Source organism: Gopherus evgoodei, chromosome 2 (assembly GCF_007399415.2).
Source record: "Gopherus evgoodei ecotype Sinaloan lineage chromosome 2, rGopEvg1_v1.p, whole genome shotgun sequence".
NCBI lineage: Eukaryota > Metazoa > Chordata > Testudines > Testudinidae > Gopherus > Gopherus evgoodei.
This window is the reverse complement of record NC_044323.1, coordinates 12,050,683-12,063,135: the sequence shown is the minus strand read 5'-3', so window position 1 is coordinate 12,063,135 and position 12,453 is coordinate 12,050,683. Positions and strand designations below refer to the sequence as shown.

Sequence of the window (12,453 nt, the reverse complement as noted above, 5' to 3'; positions counted from 1 at the left end):
GATAGGCTACGACCTTGTCGCGTGACAGGAGATGCGCTTAGTAACGGGGCGGGGCTACTGGTCACTCAGGACGCGGCTGGCGGTGGTTGGAGCCGTTCGGTGTCAGCGAGTCTCACGAGCCCTCTGGGAGGCTGGCGCGGGGACCGCGGAGCCCCCCGCCCCCCTCGGCTGCCCCAGCTAGGAGCCCCGCCGCCATGACCGACCGCGACCCCCAGCCCATGGTACAGGCCGCGCCCCGGGGACACGGGCGGGGGCGCACTGGGCCGTGAGCGACGGGGAGGGGGACCAGATAGAGACAGTCCTGATTTCTGGGTCTTTTTCTTCCATAGGCTCCTGTTACCCCCCACCCTGTCCCGATTTTTCACACTTGCTGCCTGGTCCCCCTAGGGGAGGGGCCGGCGGCTGGGCGGGGCGCGCTTGCCCTGGGGCACGAACGAGAGACAGGCAGGGGCGCAGGAGATGCTGAGCCCGCTGACTGGGCGATCCGCAGAGGGAAGCGGGAGATTCAGGCGGGTGTGGTACGTTGGGGATTGGTTGGGGGCTCATGGGCATCGATCTCTGATCTCTCCCTCCCTCTGAGATTCTTCCTCCCCCAGTCTCGCCTGACCTGAACAGCCCTGCTGGTGTGTGCTCCGCGCCGGAGTCACTCCAGCCCTGAGTCCCCTCCCTGGCAAATTCCCCATCAAATTCACTTCCTCAGCCCCACCTATAAACGTGCATAATCCTGCGTCCCACCCGCTTTGCCCAGCCCCACTTCTCTAGTCCATCCTGCTTCCGCAGGGCTCTTCTCTTCCCTCCCCTTGCCTGGGCGCAGCTGCTGGCTTTCTACCCGGCTGCCCCCAAAGCCAGAGAGAATGGCTCTGTTCCTGCCGGCCAGGTGCTGTCTTCTCTTCCAGATCCCTTCCTTGTGAGCATTTCAGGTCTGATTCTTCTCCTCTTAGTGTAATTGGTGTGTGTAATCATAGAATCATAAAAATGTAGGACTGGAAGAGTCTTCAAGAGGTCATCTAGTCCAGTCCCCTGCAATCAAAGCAGGATGGTGTAATAACAGACCGTCCCTGGCAGGTGTCCAACCAGTTCTTGAAAAACTTCCAGTGATGGAGATTCCACAACCTTCTTAGGTAATTTGTTCCAGGGCTTTACTACCCTGACAATTTTGAAGTTTTTCCTAATGTCCCACCTAAACGTCCCTTGTTTCAATTCAAACCCATTGCTTCTTGTCCTATCCTCAGAAATTAGGGAGAATAATTTTGCACCCTTTTCTTTGGAACAACCTGTTACGTACTTGAAAACTGTTGTCATATAGCTCTCCTCCAGTCTTTTTAATTTTAAGTGCCAGCAGTCTGGTTCCATTTTGGTGTAGGTGGAGCCCATCCTTCCTGTATAGGCTCCCCCTCTCCCAAAAGCTTCCACAGTTCCTAATAAATCTAAACCCCTACTCCCTACACCATCGTCTCATCCACGCATTGAGACACTGCAGTTCTACCTGTCTAACTGGCCCTGCGCATGGAACTGGAAGCATTTCAGAGAATGCTACCAACTTCAATCTCTTATCTAGCAGCCTAAATTTGGCTTCCAGGACCTCTCTCCTATCCTTCCCCATGTTGTTGGTACCTCCATGTACCACGACCACCGGCTCCTCACCAGCACTACATATAAGCCTATCTAGATGTCTCGAGAAGTCCGCAGCCTTCGCACCACGCAGGCAAGTCACTATGTGGTTCTCTCGATCATCGCAAATCCAGTTATGTGTGTTTCTAATGATCAAATCGCCCATTACTAATGCCTGTCTCTTCCTAATAACTGGAGTTCCCTCCCCTGGGGAAGTATCCTCAGTGAGAGAGGATATCACATCATCTGGGAGGATGGGCGCAACTTTGGGATCATTTCTCTCTGCTCCAGTTGGATGTTCTCCTTCCCTGAGACTTTCATCCTCCTCAACAGCACAGAGGCTGTCAGACTGGGGATGGGACCGTTCTGCTGGGTCCCGGAAAGTCTCATCTATGTGCCTCTCTGACTCCCTTAGCTCCTCGAGCTCAGCCACCCTGGTCTCCAGAGTCCATACACGGTCTCTGAGGGCCAGGAGCTCCTTGCACCAAATGCACACATACACTACCAGTCCATAGGGCAGGTAATCATACATGCTGCATTGGGTGCAATAAACTGGGTAGCTCCCATTCTGTTGATGGACTTCTGCCTGCATTCTCTTTTTACTCCCAAAGCTTGTTCCCTTGTTGGTGCTTTGTTTTTATCAAGTGGTGTTTTGACCTTTAAGTGCAAAGAATGTGAGGTGTATCTAGCCCCTGCTCACATTTCCCCCGTGAACTCCCTCGCCAAGGTTCCTTGTTAGCCGCTCCTGTTCGCTAGCTCCTCTATTCACTTAGGAGCAGCTTTTTAGTCTTCTTGTCTCCAGTCAGTCTTCTTGTCTCCAGACTAAACAAATCCAGTTTTTTCAATCTGTCCTCCTAGGTCATGTTTTCTAGACCTTTATTCATTTTGTTGCTCTTCTCTGGACTTTCTCCAATTTGTCCACATCTTTTCTGAGACATAGTGCCCAGAACTGGACACACTACTCCAGTTGTGGATTTATCAGTGTGGAGTAGAGCGGAAGAATTAATGAATAATTCCATTTACACACTGAGAGCTCATTAGCTAGCCAACAGAGGAGATTGATATAAATTTAGTGATTTCTGTCTGGTTTCCAACTGACAGGTGTCATGAAAACCAACACATTTACACTGTTAGGCTCCTTTTTTTGCGAGACTGACCAGAAACTTCAAGGATTAAATGGCTCTGAAATTCAAATATATCTTCATCCTGGAGAGGGTTTACAATCTGAGAACCTGATCTAGCATCCATTAAAGTAGATGGAAGGTCTCATGTTGGCTTCAGCAGCGCTAGATCAGGCTTTAAGTCCACAAACTGGTATAATACAAACTGGGGAAAAAAAAACAAAACCCACAGAGCAATAAGTGTCTTTGGGGTTAGCATTTAGCCTTTCTTGTGTTAACATATGTAAAGTACTACTTTTACAAATATTCTATGCCCTTTGTAGCCATATCTCTGCTGTCATACTGATACTTCAATATCTGGTTTTCAGTTTATGAATTAAGGATCATAATATGATGAATAATCAGCAGCAACTCCCTTTCTTTAGTGAAAGAATTTCCTCATTTCAGATATTTTTCAAATTAAAAAGAATACAGTTACTTAAAAAATAATTTTCCTGCTCTCTTCCTCCCTCCAGGCTTATATTATATATTATGCTCAAGAAAAATATTTCAACCATGTAAGGCAATTTGCGAATTTAGAACTGGACAAATACATCAATGATCCAGTGTTTCAGTTTTTCAAGGCATATGGAACCTTACATTTAGGTAAATACAAAGAAGAGGTGATTGTCATGTTGGTAAGGAAAAGCAACAATTGAACTTATTTTACTTTACACCTGTGTTTTTTATTCTCTCGTTTAAAACGGATTATTTTACTTTTCAATAACAGAAATTATTAGGCCCACTAGGTTTAGCTTAAACCACTTCCGAAGTGATAAACTAAACTAGAAAAAGGTACTCTTTATACTATAATAAGAATGTCCACACAGGAAGTTATATAGGTATAACTATAGTGTCTTAAATTCACACGTTGCCTTATATTGGAATATATGGTCTTCCTGTGTAGACAGTCCCTAATTCTCATATTCTGTTTCCAGCACAGTCCCAAGCTGGTGTAACTGGGTTGGGCATGTCAGTGAGGTCAGGAGAGAGAACATCTTCTCCCAAGACAATCAGTCTGCAGTTGCTACTTCAGCCTCACAGCTGAACGAGGCTTTGTGGTTTCATATATGCGTGGTTTGAATACCAGCGCATCCATATGTCTCCTACTATTTCATACTGGTACCTAATAAAGAGCAGCTAGAAAAGAGAGATGCTATCCCCAGTCAATATTAAACATTTATGTTACTGTATCAGACTCTAAGTTTCTTAACAGTTTATTAGCTGTTTACACTCTTAAATCGTTTCTGTAACTAGCCTTACCCCTAAACAGAGTTCCAGGTGTTATTAAAGGACCCAGGAGCCTTTTATAATACCCTTCCCAATATTATCTCTGGGATAAGCTTGCAGGTCTTCACATATATATCCAAGTTATTGCTCAGTGTAATATAAGGCACCAGAATACAACAAAAGAGTTCTATGAGCCAGCAAAAGACAAAACTTTGCTAATATTCAATCATATGCATACCGCACTCATGCCAAGTTTCCTGCTACATGTACTGCATCATTTATCCAAGAATCAATCAGATAATTATATTGTATCTTAATTTCTACCCTTGCAAAGAAAGAAAAAAATGAGGGTGTGTGAGTAGGAAGTAGGGAACTGCTCAACTTGGAGCATTTTTTTTTCCAGAGCCTCTTGTATAACAGCTACTCCTGGGGGCATTCTGCTCCAAAAAATTAAAAATTCTGTGCACAATATTTTAAAATTCTGCAAACTTGATTTGTCAAAATAACACTGCATAATCACTCCAGTTTCAATTATTTTGGTAATTTATTTCAACACACCTGTCAGCAAGTATGTCTGTAACAATACAGACACACACAAAAATTCCCCCAGGAGTAGAGAGTTAAAGAAACCCCTATGACAACCCAGTTCCTATTTCTCAGTTCCCTTTCCCCTCCTCCCCCAGAGCCCAGCTAGGGGCCCAGGCACCCACAACCCATCCCCCCAAGTCAACATACCTGAACTCCCTCCTCCCCAGAGCCCACCCATGGAGACCCCCCCAGGCCAGATACCCACACTTCACGCTCCCCAGAGCCCAGCCACGGGGTCTCCCCGACCTAAATACCCGAACCTCCAGAGATCCCAACTGTGGGCCCCCCACCCTTGTCCAGACACCCATCCCCCTTTCTGCCGAGAGAAACAGCCTGATGCTAGATCCCAGGCTTTCACAGGGTTGCCTGCACACCGCTCTTGCCTTCCCTCAGGGCATGCTGGGAACTGCAGCTTCCAGGAACCATCTAGCTCCCTCTCCCTCCCCCCAACAGTGTCTTCTATAGTATGTGCAAGCTGGGCTCTTCCAAGTCCAGTGGTCCACAGTGGTAGCTAGCAGCACTGCAGCCCATTTCTGTGAGGGAAAGGAAAGTCGGTGTGTTCAGTATTAATTTCTGCAAACTCTGCATTGCACAGTGGCACAAAATTCCCTCAGGAGTAAACAGCAAATCGGGCCAGTAATGAGAGACCTGAACCTGGATCAGATAATGTACCCCATAGTACATTATTCCTCAATGTTCCACTGATCCCAAAGCTAGCATGCAAACTAAATATACAGAAATAAACAAGGTAGCTCCAGTGCCAAGGTCATGTAGCCTGCATCTCTGAGCTGGGTATACAACTAATTCTTTGAGTGATCATTAAAACATGAGAATTAGTGAATCTGCTATCTGCATTGTCTTTTCAGGTCAAATACAAGATGCTATCTTACAGCTAGAGAATGCCAGGAAATGCCACTCTGATGTTTCATTATGCTGCCTTTTAGCACTCATTTATGCACACAAAATATGTGAAAATGTTGGTGAGTTTTTCTTATCTGTTAAATGTCATTCATCACAAACTTACAAAAATCAGAAAGTTGACCAAAGCAGTAATCTTGTGCTGCATTCACATATTTAGGTCAAATGAAGACCATAGGGGGAAAGTAGCCCGAAAGTATTTTTATGGAAATATATGTGCCCTAACTGATGTCTTTTAAAAGGATTCTAGCTGATTGTTAAGTGGAATAGCACCAAAAAGAAATGTTGCTGCATTCATTGCTAAACTGACTGACAAGGGCAACCTGCCCCCAACCACTCATTTATCTGCCTGCCAGGCTGTTTTGAGAATTAATTAGTTAGTTTGTACAACACTTTGAACTTGTAAAGTGTTATATATGTGCTAGGTATTAGAGAACTTGGGGATTTCATGAGGGAACAAGGTGTGTCTTTTATGAGATAGCTATCTCATTATAAAATCCTCATGAAGACAAGGCAAAGTAGTTTTACCATGATGTAGCTAGCTGACATATACCCTGGACAAACTGCCTATGGTATGCCTTGACTGGTTACATTGAAGTGAAACAGTTACTTGCCTTGAATTAGCTATCTTATTGTGAAAACACATCTTTTTTTACTATTGAAAACACAGCCTTCAGGACTGGTCTTCTGAGTTCAGGATGGTCTGGTTGTTTAAGCATTAGGTTGGTAATAATTAGACTCTCCTAGAACCAGGAAACACCTAGAAGTTCCCTACATTAAATCCTGCCTGGTTTGACTATACCCTTCACCCTTGTAAATTAGGTGAGTGAGTTGCTCGCAGTTTGCGGTCTGTGGATGTTTTGGATGAGACCTTAAAAACCTCTATTCTGTCTGCTCTTGTGGACATTACCAGTCCCATAGTATTTTTGCAAGAGTGGGTAGTTGCCTTGATTTCACTGGCCAGGATAATCCCTCCCTTCTCACCACACACACATCCCAACTTCTGTGCAGCATAGTATGTACTCATTATCTGACTAGTAGCTGTCCTCTGACCTTAGAAAAAGGCTATATAATTGCCACATGAATGTAGTTAATAAAGCACTTTGGGATCCTTGGGGATAAAAAGTGCTATATCAGTTTTATAGTAGAACCTCACTAATTCTCAGTTTATTAATATGCAAAAATAATCAGGGTGGATTTGATTTAAATCATTAGTCAGGAAGACTCGATTTAATCATGGATTTCTACATAAAAGTGCTTTCTTGTTGGTTGTTATAACCTTAATGCATATTCTTCACAACTCAGAGATAGATGTACCTTCTAAAAACGAAACCTACACACTATACATTTTTTCAGTGATTTATTTTGAAAACTTTTCAGATTAGTTTTACAGCTATATCAGAAAATGAATGAGTGTTTGGTTATTTCATTTACCAAAGGTAAGTGAAGCAGATATTTATGAAGTCATTGGGAGGTGAACTCTCTCCAATTCAACATGCTAATCATTAATATTTGGAGGATTTTCTTGCCATGCTGCATTATGAGGAGAACATCACCGAACAGACATTTAAATTGTTTTATTTAACTAAAAACAACAACATTATGTATTCTGGATTTTTTTCTTCAACAACAAACATACAATATTTTAACAAAACAAGCATATGACTTTTTGTATTTAGTTAAACATTCAAGTGTTTTAAAATCAGGTTTTTAACTAAAATAGTTGAATGAAATATTTAAAAAAAAAATAAATCGACTATGTCATCCAGGTCAACATGAGAAACTTAAAATATTGGCTTCTGCAGCTAACTCAGTCGTCTTCACCTTCATTTTCCTGTTTGTTCATAATCTGGAAAAGAAAAACAAGCTTTCTTGCTTTTTCAGGTCCCAAGTGATTTCTCAGTTTGGAATGAATTAATCCAAAGGAAGAAAATATTCTTTCTACACCGGCAGAAGCTACTGCTGATAAAAGTGAGATTATCACTTCAACAGTCTCTGAATTCAAGTGCTTAAGCGACTTCCACCTGTTCACTGGTGTGACTTTTTTTTAAAACATCATCAGCAAACATATATTTCTTGAATGGATCACCCTTAGCTCTGAAGTTTATTACAGTTGGCATTATGGAGAGACGATTATGTCATAGCCAGCTCCTCTTCTTCAGCAGTTAAGGTTTGACCCTGGTACCGAATATTGAGAATATTTTCAAGAAAATGAGCTGGAGATAGTGCTTGTCCCATTTGTTTTTTTAATGCTTGTAATTTAACTCTGTCATTGCATATTTCTCTCTTTAAGATCTCACTCATTCCTTCCAAATTTCGACAGTGTCAGCAGTAAAACAGCTATTTCCGTGCGTTTTGTTCAAGGCTACAGAAATAGGCTTCAGGATACTCAGTATGTGTTCAATATTTCTCTTAAGCCCAACGTTGAGAACTTTGGCTGTGACAGTGCCATCTATTTTTTCACAATTTTGTTCACAAACTGTCATCAGATTAGGCCAGTTCTTGATATAGTGCTCAAAACAGTTCACTACTGACAGGGCCAGCTCTAAGTGTTTTGCTGTCCCTGCAATTGTGCCACACATGCTTGGTTTGCTGGTGCCTAGAGCCAGCCCTGCTACTGAATTCCATCGCATTTCTTGTGGGACAGTTAGCTTGGTTCCTCCCACTTTTTGCAGAGCAGTTGCTGCAAAGTGGTTGTTACAGAAGTATTTTGCAATTTCAACAACATTCGCCTTTATTTCTGGAACACTGCAGTCTTTGGCTAGGAGGTGCATCAAATGAGCACTGCAGCAAGATGTTATTAGCTTGGGACTCTCTTCTAAATTTCTTCTCATCTCGCATACATTTGCAGCATTGTCTGTGATCAAGCTGCATAGTAGACATTTGAATTTTTTTTCACAGTTTGTTATAGCTTTTACTGCTACTTCTAAGTATTCTGCTATGTGTGCATTTCCTGATATATCAATTGTTTCTATAAGGAAGACATTCCCTTCTTTTGTTGTCACACAAGCATGTACAACAGGATCATTGTGGACATTGCTCCACCTATCAAGACTCAGGTTAACAATTTTACCTTCTAGACCTTTTGCCTACTGCTCAATTTCTCTTTCATACACTTTATCCAGCAATTTGCCTGCAACATCTGTTCTTTTAGGTGGACTGTATCCTGGTCTTAATGATTGAACCATGTTAATGAAGTGTGGGTTCTCAATTATATGGAAAAGGAAGTTTGTTGCATAAACAAACCAGGCCATTTTTTCATCAATTACCTCTTTTTGTAATCTGCTAATTGCTTCTGGATGATGGAGATTTTTTTTTCTTTTTGCTACAGGTGATATACTGTGGCTATGTGACATACATGATGTGACTGAAACACTATCATTGGCAGATAACTCTGAAACTATAGAAAATGATGGTGAACTTGAAGGTGGATAGTCTTCAGAATCCTGTATGTTAAGGATGGATTCTCCTAAACAAAATAAGTCAGTGCAGTTATTTAATTATTATCACCATACTGCTCATTTAGTATTACTCATTGCATTCACTGACACTCAGTACTACTTTAAAGGTGAAAATGTAAAAGGGAGATCTACATATTTCAGCTATTTATTTTTTATCACAACTGCATCTAAAATGATAGTACCATGGAGTAACAATTATAATTTTTGCTCAAACATGAGAATTCAAGAATAGTCCAGAAGGAAGACAGGCAGTCCTTAAGAAAGAAGTATAAAATAAAAAAGTTTACCAACCTGAAGATCCTGCATGCTCAGACATGTTCCTTTCATCATCTTCAACACAGCTTCTTCCTGAGAAGGAACACTTCTCGTGATGTTGTTTCATTTGGGCAACCAGGCCTTGCATTTCTTCGTTGCACTGTTTGTATTTTGCATGCATGCCTGTCTTACCCACAGGTAGAGGAACTTCATTGAAGTATTCCCAAAGCCGGTATCTTTTGCGGCCTTCTGCTATTATAGGTTTTCCCTTCTAGTGAGAGAATGGTATGGTAGACCTCAAATCAAAGAAGGCTACACTTAGAGAGACCTCAAGACTTCTGGAATATGCTGCTCAAACAATTTCACTTTTGTTTCTACTGCCTGTCCCTCCATCTCACATTTATCTCCAGACCTCTTCTCCTTGTCCAGATCTATTCCACCTAAACAATCTTCTATTCATTGAACTTTTTGAAACTTTGCACTTTTAGAGAGAGGTAAGGAATTGACTCTGTGTACACAAATTTGCAAAGGGACGAAAGGGTTGAGGTCTGTTATTTCTCACATCTATATATTATTTAAAAACATGTTTGCTGTTAACAAGCATGTTATCTCTGGAGACACAAATCCACAGTTTTGAGAACTGCAAAACTAAGCATCTCTGATGGTATCTTCTAAGACTGAGCACTGAGTCCCATGGGGTAGATAGAAAGATTAGCCTAAATAATCTATACAGAAGACCCTGGAACCCCATATGATTGGATCCCTGATCCATGAACTATTGGAACTCATTTACTCATGTTTCTTAAACATTACATGAATTTATAATCCCTATTCCATGATATCTTAGAGCTATAATGTATCTTAATTAAAACTATCTTTAGATAGATTTTTTCCTCAAAGAGCATTTTAGCAAAAAAATCTGATTTTAAATTTAAAAATATCAGATTTAAAAAATTGATTTGTATCCACCCTGAAAATAATAATAATCACCCAAAACATAATTTTCACCTGATATCTGACCAGAGATTTCATAGCAGAATGCAGTACAGTGACCTCATATTACTATCGCTATTATTACTACAGTTATATTACTTTACAAAGCACATTGCTGAATGTTTTAATATTTTTATATTATTATTATTGATTATTTGTATTATTGCAATGCCTGGGAGTCCCAGTCATGGACCAAGACCCCATTGTGCTAGGTGCTGTACAAACACAGAACAAAATAGAGTCCCTACCCCTGAGAGTGTACTTTCTAAATATAAGATAAGAAACACACCAGCAACCCAACCATTCTCAAGTTTTTATAGGTCTCACAAGAAAGGAGAGGAGGGATTTGAATGAGTTAGCTTTATAGATGTTTATGGGGAGCTTCCCCCAAGCATGCGCAACAGCATGGGAGAAAACACAAAGGCATTTGTTTGAAAGTGTAGCAAGTGAGTGATGGAGGCTGACATTAGGGCTGATTGGAGGCGTGAGTCACTCTTTTGATACGAAGTGAGAGATGATAGGTAGGGTGGAAAATAGGTCCTGAAGGGCCTTGAAAATGAAGACCGATTAGCTTATGTTTGATACGATCGAAAGAGGGGGCCAGTGATGGGATACAAAAAGAGGAGTGATGTAGTCAAATCAACAGGATAAGAAAAAGATCTTTGCATCAACATTCTGAATATCAGTGGGCAAGATTGCATTTATCAAGGCCAGAGAAAAAGGTGTTTTAGTAATTGAGACGTGAGATGGTGGGAGCCTGAGTAAGAGTTGTAGCTCTGTGGATGGATAGGAAAGGCTATGTCTTAGAAATGCTATGCAAAAAGGATCATCAATATTTTGACGTAGCTTGGATGTGAGGACCTAGAGAAAGGTCCAAGTGGAACATGACATCCAGGTTATGGGCTTCAGTGGCAGGTAGAATGGTGGTATTGCCCACAGTGATCAAGGTAAGAGGTAGTGAGGAGGACTTTGAGGGGGAAGAGTAAAACTCTGTTTTAGCTATGTTGAGCTAGACATCCGCAAGGAGATGTCAGAGAGACAGGCTGAGATTTTTATTTGGATGGAAGCAGACAGGTCTGGAGTAGAGAGGTAGATCTGTAAATAGCCTGCATAGAGATGGTAGCTGAATGTGTGTTTGCAGATGAGATTACCCAGAGAAAAGATGTAAAGAGAGAGAAGGATAGGACGAACAGAATTTGTGGAACACCCCCAGGAAAGCTGAAAGGTGGGGGGTGAGGAAGGTCCTCCAAAGGACAAGCTGTGAAGTACAAGACAGCCAGGAGAGAATGGAATCATGAAAACTGAGGGAGGACAAGATTTCCTGAAGAACACGGTCAACTGCACCAAAGACAGCTGACAGGTCAAGGAACATGAGGCTAGAGTACTGGTTCTGAGATTTGGTTAAGAGAAAAACATTAACGATTTTGGCAAGAATGGTTTCAGTTGAATGCAAGGGATGGAAACTCTCTATTGGAGACAGTCTAAGATGCAACTCTGGACAGCTGTTGTGAAGAGTGTGTTCAGTTAACTTAGAGGTGAAAAGGAGAAAAGGGATGGGACAGTAATGGAGAGGCAAGTAGGGTCAAGAGTGACTTTTTTAAGATGAGATACTCTAAACATGTTTGTATTGTGAGGGGAAGGAGCCAGAGAAGAGTAAGGGAGATTAAGGAGAAGAGTAATCTAGGGCAGGGGTTCTTAATCTTTTCTCTCAGAGGTCCCCGTCAACATGCTATAAAAACTCCAGGGCCCAGTGGGGACAGGGAGGACTTGGGGCTCTGGGCCAGCGATGTGGGCCTTCATAGGGGTAGTTTGACTTTTATTTTGAGGGGGCAAGGGCCAGCAGGGCAAGGGCCAGCTCTGCACAACACGGTCCAGGGAGAGAGTGCCATCTCCACTCTCTGACTCACCTCAGCAGGCCACCCAGGGGAGGACACAACCAAAAAATATAACTCAGAGTGGGGACTCAGTTCAAAAAGTTTGAAAACCACTCAGGGTGCAGGAAGGGGGTAGCTAGGGGCTCTGTGCAGGCAGGAGGTAGCTCAGAGTGCAGGGAGGGGGTAGCTAGGGGCTGTGTCTGGGTGGAGGGGAGGTTGCTCAGGTTGCAGGGAGGGGATAGCTAGAGGCTGTGTGCTGGGAGGGCTCCCTCTGCAGTGGCTGTTCCCCAAGGGCTCTGCTACCCTGGAGCTGGGTCCCCCCACCCAAACAGCTCTTACTGGCTGCATAAGCAGTCAAAGGGG

General features: G+C 42.5%; 1 protein-coding gene across 1 annotated transcript in view; it reads left to right on the top strand.

Moving 5' to 3' along the window:
• Nucleotides 1-96: 96 nt before the first annotated feature.
• TTC21A (tetratricopeptide repeat domain 21A) overlaps nucleotides 97-12,453 on the top strand; it is a 64,851-nt gene continuing 52,494 nt past the window's right edge. The window contains exons 1-3 of the mRNA XM_030550002.1: nucleotides 97-221; nucleotides 3,248-3,377; nucleotides 5,456-5,569. Coding sequence (XP_030405862.1) covers nucleotides 195-221; nucleotides 3,248-3,377; nucleotides 5,456-5,569 — 271 coding nt within the window. The 5' untranslated portion in view covers nucleotides 97-194. The remainder of the gene's footprint in view (nucleotides 222-3,247; nucleotides 3,378-5,455; nucleotides 5,570-12,453) is intronic.